Source organism: Monopterus albus, unplaced genomic scaffold (assembly GCF_001952655.1).
Source record: "Monopterus albus unplaced genomic scaffold, M_albus_1.0 scaffold319.1, whole genome shotgun sequence".
NCBI lineage: Eukaryota > Metazoa > Chordata > Actinopteri > Synbranchiformes > Synbranchidae > Monopterus > Monopterus albus.
Window position 1 is genome coordinate 993,131 of NW_018128199.1, and position 22,995 is coordinate 1,016,125.

At 40.4% G+C, this 22,995-nt stretch overlaps 4 protein-coding genes across 10 annotated transcripts in view; 2 read left to right on the plus strand and 2 right to left on the minus strand.

Annotated features, from left to right (window-relative positions):
• Positions 1-304: 304 nt before the first annotated feature.
• Positions 305-11,012, minus strand: ahsg2 (alpha-2-HS-glycoprotein 2). The gene is made up of 9 exons (XM_020624046.1): positions 10,946-11,012; positions 3,016-3,215; positions 2,037-2,147; positions 1,829-1,910; positions 1,569-1,720; positions 1,361-1,456; positions 1,057-1,128; positions 655-929; positions 305-617 (listed from the first exon to the last, which is right to left on the minus strand). Exons 1-9 carry the CDS (start codon positions 10,947-10,949, stop codon positions 467-469), a joined length of 1,143 nt encoding a protein of 380 aa, XP_020479702.1. The 5' UTR covers positions 10,950-11,012; the 3' UTR covers positions 305-466.
• LOC109974047 (sentrin-specific protease 5-like) lies at positions 4,022-9,978 on the plus strand. Of its 3 annotated transcripts, none has more exons than XM_020624043.1 (10): positions 4,023-4,242; positions 4,947-5,743; positions 5,829-5,934; positions 6,310-6,457; positions 6,569-6,616; positions 7,349-7,426; positions 7,564-7,701; positions 7,808-7,891; positions 8,168-8,218; positions 8,324-9,978. In XM_020624043.1, exons 2-10 carry the CDS (start codon positions 4,957-4,959, stop codon positions 8,438-8,440), a joined length of 1,557 nt encoding a protein of 518 aa, XP_020479699.1. In that variant the 5' UTR covers positions 4,023-4,242; positions 4,947-4,956; the 3' UTR covers positions 8,441-9,978. The 3 variants fall into 3 exon arrangements, with proteins under 3 accessions (XP_020479701.1, XP_020479699.1, XP_020479700.1); XM_020624044.1 differs by having other exon boundaries at positions 4,957-5,743; XM_020624045.1 differs by lacking the exon at positions 7,564-7,701 and having other exon boundaries at positions 4,022-4,242.
• The window catches only part of zbtb41 (zinc finger and BTB domain containing 41), a 13,441-nt gene continuing 1,413 nt past the window's right edge, over positions 10,968-22,995 (plus strand). The window contains exons 1-12 of one of the 5 annotated variants that reach the window (XM_020624041.1): positions 11,216-11,321; positions 11,414-11,459; positions 11,657-12,925; positions 13,603-13,810; positions 14,523-14,592; positions 14,770-14,917; positions 15,182-15,311; positions 15,479-15,574; positions 15,677-15,783; positions 15,972-16,077; positions 16,206-16,294; positions 17,409-18,773. In XM_020624041.1, the coding sequence (XP_020479697.1) occupies positions 11,689-12,925; positions 13,603-13,810; positions 14,523-14,592; positions 14,770-14,917; positions 15,182-15,311; positions 15,479-15,574; positions 15,677-15,783; positions 15,972-16,077; positions 16,206-16,294; positions 17,409-18,043 (2,826 nt within the window). In that variant the 5' untranslated portion in view covers positions 11,216-11,321; positions 11,414-11,459; positions 11,657-11,688 and the 3' untranslated portion in view covers positions 18,044-18,773. The other 4 variants (XR_002276919.1, XM_020624038.1, XM_020624040.1 and 1 more) reach the window with 4 other exon arrangements.
• Positions 18,883-22,995, minus strand: part of LOC109974070 (complement factor H-like) — a 13,450-nt gene continuing 9,337 nt past the window's right edge. Inside the window, exons 8-9 of the mRNA XM_020624076.1 lie at positions 19,374-19,399; positions 18,883-19,217 (exon numbers count right to left, since the gene is read on the minus strand). Of these exons, the coding sequence (XP_020479732.1) occupies positions 19,206-19,217; positions 19,374-19,399 (38 nt within the window). The 3' untranslated portion in view covers positions 18,883-19,205. The remainder of the gene's footprint in view (positions 19,218-19,373; positions 19,400-22,995) is intronic.

The window sequence follows — 22,995 nt, forward strand, 5'->3', positions numbered from 1 at the left end:
ATAAACAGATTTGTTCTTTAGAACAGTTGGTGAATGTGGCCCATTGTCTTTCACTGACTATTACTAAATGAACAGATGTTGAAGTATTTTAAAGGATAGAAAGTCACTTTCGGCTTTTCCCGTTTTAGGGGTCACCACAGCGAATCGTCACACTGATGACTCGCATGTTGACATTTGGCACGTGTTTTACGCCGGATGCCCTTCCTGACGCAACCACTTTCCAAAATAAAGTAAGAGCACAAAATGCTTGAATACAAGATTTATTCTTTAAATGCAAATCTTTATTTTACAGGAATTTCAGGTTTATGGTCGTGATTCATCAGTTTTTAACAGTGTATTATTCCTTGTCAATGAGAAATGTATTGGTGCCATAACTGTCTTCCATGGCATACATTTATGTATCAGGCAGTGTTACTCTAGCACCAGTGTATCTGAAGGAAGCAAATACAGGGTCTGTGGGAGCTATTCATTTGAAGAATCTGACCCTTCCTGGGCACAAAGGCACAGGAGAAACTAGGCCCTTATTAGAGTGAGGCCCTTTTGAGGGAGAGGCGTCTGCTGCAGGTGTGCCATGCACTTCTCTCTTAAACATTAAAACAGGGATCTCCACACTGGATAAACATAAAATGAGGAGGGATGTATATGGATCTGTCTGAGTCGAATGCAGTGTCAGCAGCTGGAGCAGGATCTGCAGCTGGAGCGGGTTCTGCAGCTGGAGCAGGATCTGCAGCTGCAGCAGCATCAACAGCTGCAGGTGCTACAGGTACAATTTCAGCTGACTCTTTTGATTCTGAAGATAGCAGGGTGCTTAGATCAGGGTTATGGATAGTAGTTAGTTTATGGTGTTTCAGACCATGCGTGTGTGGCAGGCTCCCTCCGTGGACGTTTGGTGGCAAAGGTGCAGTTCTGTTGGCATCTACAACAGGCATCTGAAAAATTGTATGAATCAACAGAGGCTTACAAACAGCATTTTCTATATAAATGCAGGATTGTAAAGTTTGTGTCATATTTTTAGCCATCAAAATTTATTAGTAGAAGTTAAATACACTATTTTACCAGAGTGGGAAACATTTTACAGTTCACTGTGTGTGCGGTATTGGAACCTCTGGCAGTACAAAGACCCCGTTCCTGGCAGAAAAGAGAAAAACAATTTTTCCTCATTTTATGTTACTTTTGAGCCAATTTAAAGGGTGGTTTGGTGATCAGATTTCCATATTGTCTTAGATTAATTTATCAGCAGGGTTTAAAAAGTTTATGCAGAACATCATTTCAGTAACAATTCAGAGAACAACTATTCCTTCATTCTTTTAAATAATGTGTTGTTCTTGTGGAAATCTAAACTCATGCTTTGCATACTTACAGCCATGGCGTCGTTCAAGGGCACGCAGACACCATCAGTGCAATTAGCCTCACTTATAACATATTCTGCTGTATACAGTGGCCCACCAGACACAACCTGGCAAACAAGGCATTGGGAAATAATGATGTACTGATGGATGCTAATTAAAATATGCAGGTACATTCATTTCATTAAAAAAAAAATCTGAACAGATTATGCTTAAGCCCACCTGTGACAACATCCTTCCAACCTCCAGAATACTGTAAGTTTTATTCACATCTTTATTAAGGGTCGCCAGAGAAGCACTGACAAAGTTCAACGCCACCGTGTCATTTAGAGGAAGGAGCGTGTGACAACCCCTACACATGTCCTCTCTTGATTCTATATGTCATCAAACAAACACACATACAGGTTTTTTTTAGGGTTACACATGGTAAGTTCTGTACATGTTTGGTTCATATGGTTGAGAACATGATTTGAAAGCTTTACCCTCTGTTTTACACTTGAATGCAGTGACAGCCAGAGCTCCATGAACCTTCTTCAGCACCACATCGCAGTCTCCTTCCACTGCCTGAGAGGAGACAAAGAATCACTCCAAATAGCATATTTTATCCTAAAATTGTCATCAGGTCTACATTTCATTGAATTTCTGTAGGTTAAGTAAGGGATTCTGTGTACTAATGTGATGCACTCTCACCGTAAATATTTTAGGTCTGACTGTGCAATTGACAACAGGAGTGGGATCCAACACATGACAGTCTGTCTCCAGCAGGTCAATTTCCAGGACATAAATGCTGTCTCCAGTTGGCTAAGGAGGGGTAAAGTGAAACATTATTTAGTATTTTTAAAACAAAAATCTACTGCACCATACAGTTAGTTGACAGAATTCTGCAGTAAAATGCTTTTCCACCTCATGGAAAAAAGCCCCCAAAGTGAAATGTTACGGTGTTATATTTGCTTGGATAAACATGCATATGTAGTTTCCAGTGACAGTAAAAAATAGAGCTTAGTTGTTTTGATGATTCGTAATCTTTTCTCGCATGTTTGTGCACAAAGGCACTGAACACCAACAGTTTTAATTGTAGGCAGCATGGTGGCACAGTGGTTTGAGCCTCGGCCGACCCAATACCTTTCTGTGTGGACTTTGCATGTTCTCCTTGTACCTGTGTGGGTTCTCTCCAGGTACTCCGGCTTCCTCCCTCAGTCCAAAGACATGCAGTTTAGGTTGATTGGTGTCTCTAAATTGCCCATAGGAGTGAATGTGTGTGTGTTGTCTTTGTCTAAGTGTCAGCCCTGTGATAGACTGGCGACCTGTCCAGGGTGTACCTCGCCTCTCGCCCAATGTCAGCTGGGATTGGCTCCAGCCAACCCCCCTCAACCCTCTTCAGGATAAGCGGTATAGATAATGGATAGGTGGATGGATATTCTTAATTGTGTTGTTGACAGCATAAAATAACACAAATGAGAGACAGACAAAAGTACCCAACAAAATCAAATGAAAGTGTGCATATTTCCTTGACATCTTGTTATATTTTAAGCCTAGCCATTTTTGGATATGTTTTTACTACATATCTACTACTACATATTTTGCATGTCATATTATCACTTCAAATCTGAAAAAGAAGTAGCAATTTGTATGTCTTTGCCTATGCCTGCACATCTACTCCCTGACTTACGGTAATATGGATCTTGATATCCTCAATCCTGTTCAGTGCGTACTTGTACCCATGAGTGTGCTGGGCATTGAGGTATTCTTGAGCCACCAGAGCAGCCTCCTCTACTTCAGGGGAGTCACAAGGAGGCCGTAGCACATTGATCCGAGCCCATATTCCAGCCAGTAGTCCCAGAAACGCAAAGATGCCCAGGGAATTCATTTCTGTGAGAGAGGCAAGAGGTATCAGAAAGGTAAGGATGATAGGCAGAACTCATACATCCTGTGGCATATATATCCTGTACTTTAAACAGGAAATCAGAGCCAAGTTAAACACACTGATCATCCCTCCTGACTCCTGCGTCACACGAGGGTTGTGCTCTGCTTCAGGACTGCTGCCAAAACAAATATATGTTGACAAAGTCTGGCATGGAAGTTTAAATCATATTTCATTGTGTTTTTCAGTGAGACATCCACTATCACTATATTATTATAAAGCTGCCCCTAAATCTGAAAGTTTAGAAGCAACACAAAATTGTGTGAAAATCTTCATATAAAAACAACCATATTGTGCAACCAGCCGTCTCTCTCCACAGAGACAAAGAGAATGTTTGCTAACAGGGGAGCACAGCCGAAGGACACAGACACTCATGGCTTCCATCCACATATTTGCTCTATATTGAACTGAACTATACAGTTCCTTGTCCTGTCCTTGTGTCCTCTCAGTTCAGGGCCAGGATACAGAGATATTGATGAGAGGAGCACTACTAAAAACATGTAAGCAAAAAAAACAAAAAAAAAAGAAGTGTTTATTTTATATCCATTAAGAGCCTATATTACTAGGCCTAAACTGTATGTATAAGTATATTACATTATATATCCAGTCAGTGCATTTTAGAATTTGTCAGTAACATAGCCCAGTTAATTATTGCCATCCTTGCTCCCGCTGAAAACTGCACAACCTTAATAAATAAAACACAAATTTTGGCCGAAATCAACAAATCTTTCTTAACACAATCTGACTGGTTGGCGCAGGAGTGACGCATTCTACACGCGACTCTTTAAATGTGCGACAGATTGTAGACATGATGCTAAGAGTGTTGCAGGTTGAATGTGTCAAAAAAATAAATAAATAAATTTACGCGTCGTGTCTTAAATACGCCAATCCTCTAGGAGGTAGATATGACAGACCTTCAGTAGACAACAGCTGATTCTGCTCCTTGTTTTGAATGAGGCAAACGAGGCAGTGACGGTAAGCCTGAGTGGTTATGGCTAGTAGCTCACCATTTGTTAGCCCCAGCTGTTTTGTCAGTAGCTGTGGCAGCTAACGTAGCAGGGTCTTTGCTTGGGAAACACGTGCCACGAAAATATGTGTGTGGTTTGATAAACTGAGGGAAGTCAAATATTAGTCATAGTTTCTGAACTTAGTGGTGTGAAATGTGTGTGTAAACACAGGCACATGGACAGTAAGATTTTGAATTGTAATACAAAGCCTGGATAGTTTTTGAAAATGTATTTTATTTTCTTTAGTTCTTTCAGTTTTTGGATTCAAGTAAAACATTTGTGAAATGTTTTACTTCAAGGTGCAGCCAAGTACCTTGAAACAAAGTTTTTCAAGGTACTTGGCAGGTAGGTTTATCTAAGCATCTTCTGTGGATTTACTATATGCCGTGTCAGTGTCTGTCTCTAGGTGTGGGTGAGCCAACATCAGCATTTTTTCAAAAATGTAAAGTCTGCACTGAAGCTGTTTATCTCAATTATCAAGGGAGTGTTACAATTAATGAGAGCGGATCATGGTCTGGAAACCAAGCATCTCCCTGTTACAAGAAAGGCAAAATAAGACCCAGATTTAATGCAGTTGAAAATTAGCTGTTTGACTTGGACCTGCCCTCACAGCTGAAAGAATGCTCACAACTCTATGCTCACATGTGACTTTCCATCGTTCACTCTAATCAGTCTCTCGCAGATGCACCGGACACAGAGCCACCGGAGCAAGGCAAAAAACCTCAGGAGGAGGAAGGGATTCATGTCTTCTATCAACAGAGTTTCTCATCTCTCCAGGAGGGCCAAGAGACGTTTGTACTGTAAATTACAGCTTTGGATGTGGAGGAAGAGACAAGAGAGAGGCTGTTTTAGGATATTCAGAGCCAGGAAACGAGCTTGTGTCCCTTGGCTCAGTTCAAAGACACAACCACAGAAAAATAAAAGGACAGTTCCAGTGTACCACACACTAACCCTAGAAAGTTCGCAAACCACAACATCGGTCGTTGAGCCACTACTTGGGTGTGATACTGAAGCTTCAGATGACATGTTTAGAAGGCAGAATTGCCTGGTGAAGCCATGTGAATCTGTTGGTTTGTCAGAAACGTTCAGTGCTTCAAGGTCCTTGCAGAACCAGGTTATGGACACAAATGCTGCTGCAAGAGACATCAGAGAAACCACGGCAGCAGCAACGGTGCCTTCTCAAAGGACAGATACCTTTGTACAGTTTTGTGAAATTGTAGATCCTGCACAATGTTCTCACACTGTCAAGCCCCTGCTGAGTGCTGACAGCGATGCATGTGGGGGGACTGCACATTTTAATGTGCCAAGGACAGTGACACTGCCTCAAAGGCTTGAAGTTGACAAGCGATCAGGACAACACGCTACTGTCTCTCCAGGTCAGGACCAGACTGCAGACAGTGATACTGATGACAGAATGACCAGTAAGACATCTGATGTCAGTCTTAGAGCACTGACTAAAGACATCCAAGGTATATACTGTTTGATCATTTCTGTCTTCATCTTTTGGGTTCCATTTCAGTTTTTAGTGTTTTAGTGTTTTCATGTTTTTTCTAGAATTCCTTGATGACTTCTACAGAATATATGGAAGTTTCATCCCGCTACAAAAGAGCGACGTGTGGAAACACCTGAAGAGGAAGTGTAACACTGATTTCAGTGAGAGGTAAATTTTTGTCAGAAATTACAATCCAGCTGTTCTGAATGACTTCAAATTATGTTTATCTCTATGTGCATGATTCAGACATCACGACTCAACAACAGTACTTTAGTTGTATTCTTTTAAAGGCTGTGTGTTTATCGGTGTGCTGTCTGTAATGTCACTTTCGGCTTTCCCTGTTGGGGGTCGCCACAACAAATCGTCACACTGACGATTTGCATGTCGACATTTGGCACGTGTTTTATGCCAGCTGCCCTTCCTGACGAAACCCTGTCTTGAACTGAGGCCGCAGCGGCAAGAGCGCTGAATCCTAGCCACTAGTCTGGGTGTGCTGTCTGTAATGATTTTATAATGTAATGTTATATTTTCCCACTGGTGCAGGAAGAATGTGATCTTCACAGAGGTTGCCAAATACTGTGCTGCTATTCTTCAGAAACCCGTTCCCTCCTTCGGGGTGGTCTACAAGAAACACACATTGACACTGGAAGATTTGTCGACACTGGCAGATCAGAACTGGCTCAATGACCAGGTTATCAGCTAACACACCAAGAATTTCAGTTTCATGCCAGTTTTTGACTGGAAAGATGTACAAAGTCCTCAGTTTTTATGCTGAAATGTATGTATTTTCTTTCTGTTTAAGGTCATGAACATGTATGGAGAATTGATTATGGAATCTGCCCATCACAAGGTAATATAATGTTGTGTAGATACCTTAAGATAGCATAGCATGTTTTATTTATAATTGTAGCACCTGATGGATGCCAGTAACTAAAGGAACAGTTCAACATTTTGTGAAATGCATTTGTTGTCTTGATAGGCCCTAGATGAGAAAATACCATTCTCATGTCTGTACCTGTACATTAAATATCAAGCTAGTGCAGCGGCCCCTTAGCTTAGCTTTGCTTAGCACAAAGATTGGAAAGAAACGGGAAAGGCTAGCTGGCTCTGCCCAGAGGTTTTTAAAAAAATTTCCCTACTAGCACCTTCAAGCCTGCTGTTATTAAGATGTTGTGTAGTGCTGTTTAAAAGTGTAAAAATGATTTGTTATTCTGTGGGGGAATATTTCTTGGTTGGACACATCACTCTCTTGGAGTTTTATCATCAGGTTGCCAAAGGGCTCAAAACGTTGAACTGTTTCTTTAATTAATCACAGTATTTGCCTATAAACTAAACTGTGTTGCAGTCAGAGGATTTATCTCTGCCTCTTTTTAATTGAAGAACTTTAAGGCTAACAATTTTGCAACCGCCACCTGGCCCAGGTCTATTTTTTTTTAGAGGTTACCCAGTGTATTTGAATGTTGTAATCTGACTAGAATAGGGTTTAAATAAATAAAAACACCATGAACCTGCAAAACCCTAAATTAAATAGATTTTATTATTGTAGTTTTGTAACTTTTATCTCCTCCTTCTTCACCGCTAGGTCCATTTTCTCAACAGCTTCTTCCACCGGCAGCTCATGACCAAAGGATACGATGGTGTTAAGAGGTGGACAAAGCAGGTTAGACTATGATGGAAGTGATGTTTAACTTTTAACTCTATATGATCAAAGTCTTATGTGATGGGACAGACTTGAGAAAGCAGAAGAAGACAGAGTGATCCAGTTTTATTTGTATTTATTAATTTTTTTCTGCACAGGTGGATTTGTTTTCTAAGAGTTTGCTTTTGGTGCCCGTCCACCTGGAGGTTCACTGGTGTCTGGTGACGGCTGACTTTGTCAGAAAGGCAATCTGCCTGTATGACTCTCAAGGGAATGCACTGCAGAAAGTTGCAAGGGTAATAACAGATTTCTGTTATTTTTTTTTTTTTGGTCCAACACTCCTGCAGTAATCACAAGTTGTTTTTTTGTCTTGTGCTTTTCTTTATGCTTTGCTTACAATAGAACATCTTGAAATACTTGATGACGGAAGCAAGGGAGAAGCAGCAAACAGCTTTTGAAAATGGTTGGACGGCGTCATTCAATGAGGTAAGTTGCCATTGATGTTTTGTCCTGAAATGACAAGAGCTGGGCCCTGATCAATCAGTCCTCAAACCGCTCTCCAAGAACCTAATTAGCTGGGTGAGAATTAAGAAGATTATTTTAGCCTGGTATCAGAATGTTATCCTGAACCACTTAAGCCACATTTGAAGAACAGGGTGCTGGTGTCAGAGGCCACATGCAGGCTCGAGGGCTCGCCTTGTGGAATTTCACTTGACACACTCACTGACATGAAGTCTTGTCTCCCCCTGCTGTCCTTCACAGAAAATCCCCCAACAGACGAATGAAAATGACTGTGGAGTGTTTGTCTTGGAGGTACTCGTGTTCTTTTCAGGCTTTATATACATGACCGTTACTGTGTCTGGGTTGTTTTAGCTGCTTACTTGTTACATCATCACTCTATTGTGTTCTCCTTTTCAGTACTCTAGATGCCTTGCTCTAGCAAAACCACTACAGTTTTCACAGAGGGACATACCAAAGATACGTAAGAGGATCTACAAAGAGCTCTGTGACTGTAAGCTCCATGAAGAGGGCTGACAAGTATCCCACAAGTGTATGTAGGTGTTTGTTGCGGCTTCTGATTTGAGTATGAAATCGGGAAGTCCACCCTGTGTGCGAGATCACTGTCAGCTCTATAGCAGCCTTGGAGCACTGTGAGTGCAAATGGCTGGCCCCAGCAGAAGAGTGTCAGATGCACTGTTTAGACAAAATCACTGCATTTACATGATCAGTATTTAATCAGGCATGTTATTTAAGGAAAAAACATCCTATTGTTCTTGCATTTACACAGCTACAGCGGACCAACTGAGTCTTACTGGCTATTGAAATGGATCTAACGGTCCATGCCTGTGTTTAAGTGTTATTTACTCCTGAAATATCTGTGAGCCTTATTTGCATATTTTTTAAGTCTCATTTTTCATTATTAGCATCAGGGGCCTGTACCATGAAGTGAGTTAAAGTTCTCTGGTTTTATTGGGTCTAACTTTACTCAGATCAGTGGCACCATGAAGCATTTTTTTCCCCCATAATAAAAGATAACAGGATTTTAGTTTTTATTTCCAAGTGTCTCAGAACATATTATTCTGAACTGCAGGTGGAACAGGAGTGTAAAAGAATTGACAGTCATAAATCAATTAAAATGCAGCTATAGTAATATTATGTAGTGATCAATTCTCCCTTTGTTAGAAGCTTTGCTTTAAAATAGCAAACTGATGTGACTGATACATATAAAACTATCAGCTGTTCTTTATTATTTGTCACTTTATTGTAAACTATTTGTCCCTCTCAGGGTTCTGTCAGAGCGGTGAAATTTTCCAGGGATCTGAGTGGTCAGTGATCTGAGTGTCTTGATGTGATCTACTGAAATTAACCTGCTGGGTAGCACAGAGATGATGTGCTCAGATTATAGGTGCCAGAAAACCCAGGATAGCTGGACCACCTGCTAATCTCAGTTTGTGGTACTGGCCCCAGATGGCTGAGGAAAAGCTATGTTTATTTTGTTTGTGAAGAAATTTGTATAGATTATCAGTGTACAGATTTTTTTTTGTTGCATAGTAGAAATATCTGTAATAAGTTGTACATAAAAGCAGACCTTTCCAAACATCTGTTTATTTTACCTTTCCACTTTATATATCAGGTACTGTATGCACTGCATGCAGAACACACTAATTTCTCATACCATTGACAGGAGTTGCATTAAATTCCCTTGTACAGTTGTGCAATGACAATGAAGGGATCTTATAATAATACTTGCTAATAATTAAAGTGTCAAGCCTCTTCCACCAAACTGCACCTAGCATAAACATGCTTTGCTACATCTGTACCTGCACTAACACTTATGTCCCACTGTCCTGAAGTACACACCACTGCAAGAAGGCAAAACATTACAAGTAACAAGCAAAAATGCAAAGCAGAGTAAATCGTATTACTCCAGTAATTGCTAAATTATAAGCCTGACACTATTTTGGCTAAAAGATGTGATGAACGTTTGCAAATAATATTCCTTTTTGATTAGAACATACATACTGCATCCAAAGATTACCTGAATAAAGCAACTATAATATCAACACATGCATGGTGTATCTTAACAAGTACTCCACATTGCTAGATGTTTGGTAATATTTTCATTATAGGTTAAAAGCAGGTGAAGAATACAGGCAGGTGTGTAGCTCTGCTCTTCCATGCATATATTTGTTTGGTGCAGCCAGCCAGGTAGGAGGGATTAAGCTAATACACTTACAAGGTCTTACACTTTAGATGTGCTGAGAAAGAGAGACCTTCATCCAGGAGGCTAATTTGATCAACTTCAAACATTTCCCCTGATTTAAATAAGTGACAACCAAGGTCCAACTGATGAAAACAACAGGATGTGAGAATTTTGTAACGGATTGTGAACCTTCCTGAGCAGAGGCTCAAGCTGAAATTTCTTACATCTTCAGCTTTCTGTGGAGGGGAATTTTCAAACAGCTGCTACACATACACACTCTGGACCACTGACACAACTAGCTTACTGTACATGAGTGCATGTGCATGCACACATGTAATCCTCAGCTAAGTACTATTTGGCTGCAGTAACTGACTGGACCAAGGACCAGTCTTTGAATGAAGGAAACTGAAGACAGTGATTTTAATCTGGACAGTATCTCTTTCTTTAAAATGTCACTGACTAAGAGTATCCAGTCTACTCCCTAGTAATAGGCTACTAATTGTCTTACTGTTCTTTTCAGTGCTTTCTTTTACAGCTGTTTTGTGCCAGGTTTTTAGTGGCACCTACCTATATTTTATAACACAGAATTTGTGTTCATGATCCAATATGTAAAATGAAAATAACTTTTAAATGGTTCGTTTCATTTTTTTCCAATCTTCATTCACAGAATAATTGTAACTTTAGCCGTTAGATAAATGTAGTGGAGTATCAAGTAACAGTAAGTAACATAAAATAAAATAATGAAGTAAAAACATCTATCTCGAATTCTGCTAAAGTACATTAACTGGTTAATAGCAGCTAATGGAAGTATGCTAACAGCCTTCTGACTACATTACCCATGATGCCACCGTATCGCGAGCTCTGTCATGAACTTTACGATCCTGCTCGACATGTCCTTCTCGATCAATCCATGTTTGACTTTTAATGCGTTGCATACAGAATGAAGCGATGAAAGTATCAAAGCTCGCATTTCCTTCGTCGTCTGATTGCTCCTTTATTTATGTCATTACCTCTATTTACACCTCCAAACAAGAGCGTTAAGTGACTAAGCCTCAACAGCCAATGGGCGAGCGGTTTCTTACAGTGTCCGACATTTCTGGTAGGATGGAAGATGGGGCGTTACAAATATTCAGGAAATTATTGTTGCTTGTTTTCCACGTTACTTGTATCACCTGGAGTGTACTGTATGCTTTGTATGCGCGGGTCTTTACGGTATGACTGTTTTGTTTTCTTAAACGCCCCAGTATAAATACTAGACCGCAGCATATCGCACTAAGGGTCGTTTGTCAACATTCTCCTCGTAGGGGGCCCGCCCGTGATCCTGATAACATAATACTAGGGGTCCTTAAGGTGGGCAGCGAATGTGCAAATGTATTTGTCTTGGATGCTGGGAATTCAAGATAGCATTATGTTTAGTAGCTTAATTTGACGTTAGGCCTTTATAGTCGATTGAATGCAATCCTATAAAGTCTAATCAAAACCAGGTACATGGAATAGTTAGTCCCTATGCATGGTCATTTTCATCACTGTTTCTGTCTGGTTTTCAGGAGTGATTCATGGGGGTCCTTCAGACACACCAATGAAGAAAAAACCCAGAACTATTCTGCGTCCCAAACGCAGCAGGCTGGTCAGTGCCAGCAATGAATACCCTACAGAAACAGGCACTGTGCTGGACTCCAGCAGCGCCCTACCAAATTCTGAAACTGTCCCAGAGTCAGCTTCACCTGTGAAGCACCTGACTATGTCACAGCACAGTCAGAATCTCCTCAAGTTCTTGAATGAGGACCGGACCCGGCAGAAGTTCTGCGATGTGTCTGTGTCTGTGGGCGGAAAGCTCTACAATGCCCACAAGGTGGTGTTGGCCCATGGGAGCAGCTACTTCCATGCTGAGTTGTCCAGAAATCCTGCTACAACACACGTGACTCTTGACCATGTGGAGGAGTGTGTTTTCCAGCACCTGCTTGGCTTTTTGTACACTGCTAAGTGTGTTGTTGCAGTGTCAGACCTCCAGGCTCTAACTGAAGCAGCCCGGTTCCTGGACATGATGGATATATTAAAGCTGCTGTGTGAAGAAGGCCCCGTCCACCCTGTGCGTGTATTACAGGCCCAGGGTGAGGTAAGGGGGCCTCCTGAGGTGGAAATGACCTCCAGTGGCTCAACACCAGGTGAAACAGACATCCAGAGCCCATGGGATGTTCAGAGCCCCCTGTGCAGTCGCCAGTTTAGCACTGAGGACTCCCTGCAGAGCCACGTGTCCGAGAGTCACATCAATGTACAGCAAGAAACGTCAACTGAGAAAGAGGAGATGGCAGGTCAGAGAAGTTCGGTCACACGAAGATCAGCTCGCAGGAGGAAAGCACCCACCAAGTATCACAGAGACAATGTGCAGTGCACCATCAGTACTCCTGAAGAAAAACAAAGGACTGGATCACCAAAACAGCAGGATGAAGACAGAGAGGTCATTGTGGAAAACCAAATGCCCAAACTGAATTTGCATGAGGCATCTAAACCAGCTGAGGGGGATGACGCAGGGGAGGAGGAGGAGGTGGAAGAGGGAGAAGATATGAATGAAAATGTGGCTGTTCAAACGAAAAATGCCAAAGTTTGTGTAGCAGACAAGAGTGTGGATCAGCAGGGTCCAGATGGGGAAAGGACAGAGCAGCAGGCAGTCCGAGAGGTGGAAGTGCATGTGCCGGCAGCAGGAAGCTCCAACCAGAGTGCAGTATACCCTGCTGGTCTGGCTCCAGTAATCATCCAGACCTCTAGCAAGAAGACTCTCAAGTGCCCCAAATGTGACAAAACCTTTGACCGTGCAGGTGGGAACCACAGAGTAAGGTCTAGATTATTAGTATTATTATTAATGCTATCTCTTGTAGTGGGATAGTTGTATTAGGAGTATTACTCAGCTTACCATACCAGACTGTGATATCAAACACAAGAATCTGTTCATTTTTACTTGTTTTATTATTATCATCTTATATGGTTGGGGTGTAGGAATCCAGCTAACATTTATTTTCATGATGATCATTATCAATCCATCTGTTATTAAAATATTACTAATACTATAATCATAAATTTTTTTCAGTTGACTGAGCATTTGTAATTTGTAAGTTAGAAGTTTGTGAAAAATGCTCATCCACAGCCCATAATAATGTCTTCACTTTGTCACCCAAAATCTGAAGTTACTCACTTTACAATGGTATATAGTTAAAAAGCAGTGAATTCTCACATTTGAGACACTGGAACAGGCAAATATTTGGCATTTTTGCTTGATAAATAACAACTGTTAGAAATGTTAGTATTCTGCTTATTCTCCCTTTCTACTATTTAAAAAGCAAGAAGGATAAGAGCTAATTATTATTCATTGTTTTAGAAACAGCAGTGTCCTCTGACCTGATTGTCCCCCGACATTCAGTAGTCATAGCAGTGCCATGTTTATTGACAGTGACTATACTAATGTCTCAAATGTGTTCCTGAATGCTGCATTTTTCAGGGAAGTATGAAAGTCACACCAGAGTGCACACGGGAGAGAAACCATTCCAGTGTGACATTTGTCTTCAGCGTTACTCCACCAAGTCTAACCTGACTGCACATAAGAAGAAGCACACCAGCGACGCTCCCTTTCAGAAGAAGGAGCACAGATGCTCCCTCTGCAGCAAACTCCATGCCAGTAAGAAAACCCTGGCCAAACATGTCAGGAGGTGAGACATAGCAGTATCACAACAACTGGTCTACATTTCCATTAATTTTAATTGTATGAATTTAGCCATCTGAACCACATTCAATGAACATGGCTACCTTTTTTGGACACTTAATTATGACATTGTTGACTTTGCCTATACCTACACCCAATAGTTCTTTAAATTAACTATCCAACCTGTACTCTGTATACAGTATCTAAATATTATTTGAAAAAAGTTTTTTCCCCAGCAGTCACTCACTTTGAACAGTTTAGAGAATTTCAGGTTTTACTCTCTTGTTATGCTATGATAATCACTCCTTTTATATAAGTTTTCCACTGAATGGTCGACACATTCGTGCTCTTCCTGACAGTAGAACTGTGGAAGCAAATGGATTCACAGAAGATACACAGTGAGCTGCAGAGTGACACAAGTGCCAACCAACCACTACATTAACTCCTATGCATACAATATTAAGCAGGTGGTCATAATGTTATGGCTGATCGGTGTATGGCAGGATGCCAACATGCTCACAATAATGTTATGGTGATTTTTTCGCAGGTATGATGTTTATTGTGTTTACAATCAAAGTTTAGTGTCTCAGAATGAAAATTAGCACAAAACGTCTTGTCAGGTTTTAGGGAGAATGCTTAATTTGTGTAGCACTAATTCACCACTGGTTCTCTGTGACCACATTAGCTGAGCTGTATGATCCTCTTCACTGTCCTGCCAGGTTTCATCCAGAGCACATCCAAGAGTGTCTTACGAAGAGGAAGAGGAAGAGTGAAGGCTGGAAATGTGCTGTAAGGACTTGATGCACTTTTAAAATGATCTTCAAAAAATATTTTAACAATATGATAACACAGATCTACCAAACCTTTCATATAGGTGTTCAGGAGGTGTGATGATAAATGAATGCATTTTTGTAAGTAATTGATTAAGTGCATGTAATGGGAGATCATTTAACCTTTCTGATCCAGATTTGTCTGAAGACCTTCACTCGCAGGCCTCATCTGCAGGAGCACATGATCTTGCACACCCAAGACCGGCCTTTCAAATGCACCTTCTGTGACGAATATTTTAAGTCAAGGTTTGCCAGGCTGAAGCACCAAGAAAAGTACCACTTAGGTGAGAAATATACCATGAAAACTAAATTCTTAAATTAAAGATGAACCTTTTCCTTTGCTAATGAAAAAGCTTTTTAACAATTAAATACTAGATAAAATTCAGAAGATATGTGCTGTTTTTGCATCTTTCCAACCTACTGTATATTAAACTATATTCACTGCTGTAATTATGACAGCCATTAACACATTTACATTAGTCAGCAGCCATGTCACTTTTGCAGTCTGTGCATTAGACAAAATAGATTTTATCCTGTCTCATTTCCAGGTCCTTTTCCCTGTGAGATCTGTGGCCGACAGTTTAACGACACAGGCAACAGAAAGAGGCACATCGAGTGCACTCATGGAGGAAAAAGAAAGTGGACCTGCTTTGTATGTGGGAAATCAGTAAGGGAAAGGTACATCTTTCTGTGCCCCTAAACCTTTGCAACATCTTCCTGTCTCAGCACCATATTATTTTGGCCTGTGGTGATGTGTACTGTATATTATACATTATTAAAGCCTAAACTCTTATTCTGATGTGCTGAGCTACAGAATCATGTTTGATAATGATTTCCCCTTATAGGACAACACTGAGGGAGCACTTGAGAATCCACAGTGGGGAGAAGCCTCACCTCTGTAGCATCTGTGGCCAAAGTTTCCGTCATGGCAGCTCCTACAGGTGAGCCCAGTGAGATTTGAAGGTGTTTGATGTTGGTCATTGTGTTTGACTGGCTGTCATTATTATAGTGGCCTATAAATGAGCAAACTGTTCTTTGGACAGACTCCACCTCAGAGTCCACCATGATGATAAACGCTACGAGTGTGATGAATGTGGGAAGACCTTCATCCGCCATGATCACCTGACCAAACATCAGAAAATACACTCTGGTACAGTATCAGACTTTCAGCAGTGGGAGTTTCGTGTCATTCTTTGGCCTCTTCTTTTGTAGTGGGGTCTACTTCATCTCATTCAAGCATATGAAATGTCTTATTATAACAAAGTGCTGTGGGAAATACTGTTAACTTTACGCTTCCTCCAAGCAGCAGTTATTTAATGCAGGCTGTGTTCATTACAGATGAGAAAGCACACCAGTGTGAAGAATGTGGAAAGTGCTTCAGGCGCCATGATCATCTGACAGTCCACTACAAAAGTGTTCATCTAGGAGAGAAAGTCTGGCAGAAGTATGTTATCATGTAAACCACAAGTAATAGTTTCTTTTGTTTTTGGCAATGTTGTACAAGTGGTAATATCAAAATTTGGCAAATATTCTCAGTTTTCTTTGTCTCTTAATGAAGTTTTTTTTTCACAGGTATAAAACCGCTGTGCATCAGTGTGAGGTTTGCAAAAAAGAATTTAAAGGAAAGTCCAGTCTAGAAATGCACTTCAGGACTCACTCAGGTAAACAAAGATGTCAGGGGATAAACATGTTATTAAAGGCATATTTTAAAACGGCATAAAATGAATAATATTACAAAATGGAATTATATATGAGTTTGACCAATATTACTTAAGTTTGGCTGAAGCTACTGAAATGTAAACTTCCCCAAATCAAATATGGAGCAGAACTGTTATCATAACTTTCTACTAATCCTGTCTTTTACACAGTGGATGTTCCAGTCCAGAAAAAGGAAATGCTGAAATTCATTACTTGAGTTTTTGGTTTGGGAAATGTGATACCATGAGACCAGCCTCCTGACTCCATAGATACCGCACTGTTATTGTTAGCCTATTGGCCCCTGCCTGTAATTTGAGGATCACTGTTATCCACACAGGTTTTATGAGAGATGCCATTCCTTATCCAACCCTACTGTGTTATTTAGGCATGGAACTGGTACATAGAGTGCACTAGCTTGTGCAACCATAGTAGCTGGGTATAGCCACTCTAGCTGGTGGTGGCGGTCCCCCATCCAAGCGCTACTCAAATCCAACCCTGCTTAACTTCTCAAATTTTACACAACCGGGACGGCGTGGCTACTCTGTGGATACGGAGTACTGCTCTTAATAGAGCCCCTTACACTTTGTTTCAGCATATAGAGAAATCTAAAGCTTGACAGGCCTGAGCTATGCTAAGCTATGATTGGACAATTGCTCTCCTGAATGAGCTTCCTCAACGTGACTCTTACTTTTAAAAGTGAGTGTGCAATAAAATACACTGACACTGTGTTGATGTGACAGGTGAGCACTAGCTTGGCCAACCATAGTAGTGGGGTATAGCCCCTCTAGCTGGTGGTGGCGGTCCCCCATCCAAGCGCTACTCAAATCCAACCCTGCTTAACTTCTCAAATTTTACACAACCGGGACGGCGTGGCTACTCTGTGGATACGGAGTACTGCTCTTAATAGAGCCCCTTACACTTTGTTTCAGCATATAGAGAAATCTAAAGCTTGACAGGCCTGAGCTATGCTAAGCTATGATTGGACAACTGCTCTCCTGAATGAGCTTCCTCAACGTGACTCTTACTTTTAAAAGTGAGTGTGCAATAAAATACACTGACACTGTGTTGATGTGACAGGTGAGAAACCCCACAGATGTCCTGAGTGCCATCAGACATTTCGGATCAAGAAGACCTTGACAAAGCACATGGTGATTCATTCAGATGCTCGTCCTTTTAACTGTCCTCACTGCAGCGCCACCTTTAAAAGAAAAGACAAGCTCAAGTACCACGTTGACCATGTGCACAGCGCCCGGTTTACTGAGCAGCCCCTCAGCACACTCAGCGAGGACAAAATAGTCTCCGTTCCTTTTGAGGACACCTCAAAGACATACCATGTCGAACCTAAGTCAGCCCTCCAGAGAACCTCCCCTTCCACCAGTGTCTGCGTGCCTGTCAATTTAGTTCCTGTCCAGATGGCAGGAGGAGCTCAGGGGGACTTGAACACTCACGGGGCTTCATCTCTCTCCTCCCGGCCTCACAGTGTTTCAAGCATGCAGGCTCAAGGACAGCAGCAGAACTCCAGCTACCAGCCTGCTACAGATCTGGCGTTCTTAGAGAAGTACACCCTCACCCCCCAGCCTGCTAACATCGTCCACCCTGTGAGGCCTGACCAGATGCTGGACACCCGAGAGCAGTCCTATATAGGCACACTGCTGGGACTGGATTCAGCTTCCTCTGTGCAGAACATTTCCGGCTCTGATCAAATACACTGATGCTACTCAGCCAAAACGTTGGCCATTAAAGGCACAGCTCCACAAACTTACCCAGACATTTAAATCAGAAGAGCAGAAGCTACGGTGTTCACCACAACAACAGACTCAAGATGGGACAATTTTTTTCATGTAAAATGATTTTAGACCAAAACTACACAGTTTTGACCCTGGTGCAGCATATGATGATGTTCAGTCTGTCCTCCCAGGAAAGTTTTTTTTTGCTTTTATAATTGGTTTAATCAATTAGTAGAAACATGAATTACTGTTTTGATAAACTAATAGATCATTCATCCATCATTTGGTCTGAATTAATTAGTTTACCAAATATCTCTACTGATAATAAAAAAAACATTAACATTAAGCTTGTAAAACTGAGGATACTTAAACTAAGAGGCCTTAACATATGTTACAACCTGTCAGTCAGATGTGTTGGGTTATAATAGGTTGTAATAGGTTAGGACATGGTTTATCACTCATGCTACATACATACTGTATTAGCCCAGTGACTAAGTATTTAGAAGTTGATGTACTTATGAATGTTGGCTAGTACCTAATTTTAAATAGACATTAAAATGTGATTTTAACAAATGAAACTTTTTTAGTAACTCACGAGTGGAAAAACAAAAAAAGCAGTAAAGTGGAATGTAAACAAAGTAATAAACTACTGGTTGACTCTTAGGGTGATTCTGCTGGTGGATTTATCTGTTTGGCAGCAGTTGCAGACATCTAAGTGTTGGATAAATCCGCCTCATAATCTGAAACAGTTGTGATGCTCTTCTCAAACTCTGTGTCATGATTAATAAAATCAGAATTTAAGATATTGTATGTAAGTTAAGAAATGCAAAACCAATTGCTCCTCTGGTGGCAATGTAGACAAAACAGAGGTAAAAACTGCAAATACAACTGTAAAAAGATTACTGCTGAAATTGCAGTCCAAATTTTATTCTGGCCATTTTCAGAGCTTTTAGCAAACAAACGGATTCCTACATTTTGCAGGAATTCACTGAGCAAAATGAGAAACAACAAATGGTTTGTGAAAAACCCGGCATGGTTTGTCAAAGCATAATCATACTGCAACTTCAAGGTTCCAGGTTGGCATTTGTTTTCAGTCAGCAGTGAGCGAATCCAAAGGCAGCAGCTTCTTCCTCATTGTGATACAGCCTTAGCAAAGGTTCTGGTTACATGACAGAGGGTTTACAGACATTAAACAATACTTAAACATAACTGTAAATTAAAAAGATCAGTAGTATTAGTTCATATGAGACACTTTCAGATGGAAATGAGCATCAGCATAAATACAGTGTTTCGTTGAGTCAGGAGCAACACTCACCGTTTTAATTTGTGCCCAGTTACAGCCTAAAAATAAAGAAACACAGCAGTGAATATATGAAGTGGTTAATTTACATAGAAATGAGATATTAACCAAATGTGCATGTCTGCCCCTTGGTTTTAGTGCATAGAACTGTAATCTGTAACTGCACAGATATACAGTAGTATCCACTATTAAAACACAGTGTATGGTCGAAAAACTACTGTATAAGAAAACAGCCCCTAGTTTTTTTTGCTACAAATAAAACATCTTACAGTTCAACAGCTTAAAGGGACATCTGGACAACTGTTGAAATGTTTACTTTCTTTCAGAGTTAGATGAGAAGCTCAGTTGAGCCTGATCTGTGTCTTTATGGTAGATATGAAGCTGGAGCCAGCTTTATATTTGTTAAAGGGAGTGATGTAGTGGAGGTCAATGTGTTGTACAATACAGAATGTAAACAGGAGAAATGTTTTTTTTTCCAGAAATGAATAGAATGATGGGAAAATGCTAGATGAGTGATTGCACTAAGATACACATGCTAATGGATGCTAACCCAGATGTCATCACCAGGTATCAGGTAACTGACAGAGACTTCTAGTCAAAGATAGACATAAACCCCCAAATAGACCCAGTTTTGCTTTTACACCAGGCCATCCTGGGCGTGCTGGCCCTGGGTCCTGGGTCCTGGTTCAGCGGTCTGATCACTAGTCGATCATACCTCAGGAACGCGATGTCCCCCTTCGCCCTGGCCTCCTTTAACTTCGGCATCAAATCCCTTCTTTTCATCCTCACATACTCGGTGTAATCTTCATTTATGTAAATGTTAGATCCTTTGAGCTTCTTCGCTTGTTGCAATATTTGTGTCTTATCTTTCTCTTTCATCAACTTCACCAGTACCGCCCTAGGTCCACGATCCGTAGGTTTCCCAATTCTGTGAGCCCGGTCCATCTCAATCTCTTGATGAATTTGCAGATTATTTTTCAGAATCTCCTTCACTTTACCTTCTGCCTCCGACCAGCTTTCTCCAGTTGTCTCCATGATTCCCTCAAAGATCAGGTTTTTTCGCTTGGACTGTGCTTCCAGACGCTCCATTCTGTCTGTTGTAGTCATTAAACTCTCACACGTTCTGTAAACCTCCTCCTTTGCTTCCTTGGCGTGTATTTTCTGTTCACCCATGGTAGCCTTTATCACAGCCACCTCTCGCTGGGTAAACTGCAGACTCGTTTTTATCTCCTGTATTTCTCTGGTCATTTCATTTCATTTTTAAACCATCAAGGTTATAAGGTTAATAAAGCATCTGACAGTTGCCTAAATAAGACATAACATTTTTGAAAATTTGGTATTTAATAGTTATGTTTAGATTAAAGTGGAAGATTTAAAGTATAGTGAATGTGCTGATATCACCAGCAAGCGTGCACATAATGTAACAGTCTAATTGCCAGATTTTATCTTTTTGGACTTTTAAGCATTTTCTCTGTACCGTCCTTGAGAAAATGTTTTTTGTCATTTTTACGTCTCATCTACTCTTGACCAATTTCTTTTTTTGTTGCAACACAAAACAGCATGTTAACAGAGCAGTACACTGAAGACAAAATAATGAATGTAGGACAAAAGAAAAGAAAACATGGGTTGATTTACTTAACCAATTTTCTGAAATATATCCTAAGTCACCGTCAGCTTTTATGCAACCTGTCTTTTTACAATGTAAAAATGAAAAAAATGAGAAAACTTTAAAAAGCAATTCAACTGGCTACAACATCTTTTTTCATGTTTTCTCCATTGCAAGCTTTTAAGTTGTAATAATGTAGCATAACAAGTTAAAATTACTTAAAATTAGGAGACAGGTCAGGATGAATGATGTTCACACATCCTTACAGGTACTAAGATAATCTTATTGTGTGCTATAACTGTGGTGTTTAAACACTTACCAACTTGTCAACTGTTGATCTATTGCTTGTAAACACCTACCTATACACTGTGGTTGATGAGACCATTTGCCATTGTCACATGTGCTTGTTGCCCACCAACCCTTCACTACTGGTTTACGTCCATCATGACACGTATAGGTCAGCTTTGTTCCATGAGAATAAATCGCTTGTTTTGGAGCAAAGAAACCACCATCCAGTCTGGGAGCACGACAGGACTCTGCTGCACTTTGTGCTAAAATACAACGATAAGCAATATTGCATTTCAGCAACTGTGTTTTTAACAAATGTAAATAATTGGAGTTGAAATTCTCCAATGTTCCTACCATGTAGCACTCAAGAGAACCAAATCAAAAGAACAAATCCTTGATGCCCATTTTTCAGGAATGAAATAATCTCATAACAAAGCAGAGCTAATATAGTCCAGATCACAACCAGTTAATTATTGCTGAGGGCCTTCCCACAAAAGGTTTGCAGAGCAAACACCCAGGTATCATGCTGCTGGTCTGTAGCCAATAAAGGGACACAGATACAGGACATATATATAGAAAAGTAGAAACAACACATGTAGTCTTTTTCCTGTTTTTAAGCATATAAAACCTGTGAAGAAGCCCCTGGCTTTACACAAACCTTTTTGGTCAAATTAGTTTTGAAATACTAATTATTGTTTTTATGAGAAATATTTGGAAAACTCCACATTCAGATCAGTAAACTTTTCACAGCTGTCTTATTTAAATGAAGTTTTTAACAAACATAAGCTTTGTGTTTAGTTTTGCTTCCTGACTTCAGATAACACTGTTTATTAAGTTCAAAGGCCATGAAGAATTTCACTGAAATGCATTTGATTATTTAGAGTCCAAATTTCAAACTGATTTACTGGACTGGTGTGGTCGGAGGTCAGTTTTGTAACGTCCCAGATATAACCATTTACTACTACTTTAAAAAGCAATTCAACTGGCTACACTGACTACTACTGTAGTTTAACCAATCAGAGACTTGTTGTCCTATTAATCTTAATATCAATAGTTATTATTTTGATGGTGAAACATCATGATTTGTGCTTCTGCATCAATGATGCTTAGGCAGCCATTTTGTAGCATTTAAAATGTATGGCCAGTACTTATCAATATATTTAATGGAAGGACTATTCTACATCACTTGTAAATGAAATAAGACAAAGATCTCTGTTGAAATTTCTAAAAAACATTTTATTCAGGCCACTGTTAGCTATACATAGCTCTGTTTATGTGTTCAAAGTATTGATCGTGTTATTGGTGCACAGTCATAAAGAAACAAGCTGAATGGCAAAGAACAGCCAGCTCCAACTTTGCTTGTGTATAATTGTTAACAGCAATAACTGGCTTAAAATAAATCAAATACAAATGTGACAACATTTTTCCAGGTGTAGCTGTTTTCTGTGGGAGGCATTTCAGAAGTTTCCAGCTTGGCTTTTATTGCCAGTCGGTGGTGAGTGAACAGGCGGCAGCTGTTCCTGTGCTGTGCTTTAATAGCAAAGTCCCTGGTATTAGTGTGTAATAAGCATTTCACTGGTATTTCAACAACATTTGTTCCCTTTGCACAATACAGGGCCTGAAGTTACTGCATGTCTGGGAATGTTCTTGTACAGGGACTTGGTGTTTTACCTGACTGGGTCTAAACTACAAGCAGCCAGCCTGTGAAGCCCCCCCGTGGCAGTGGATGATCAGCTCGTCCAT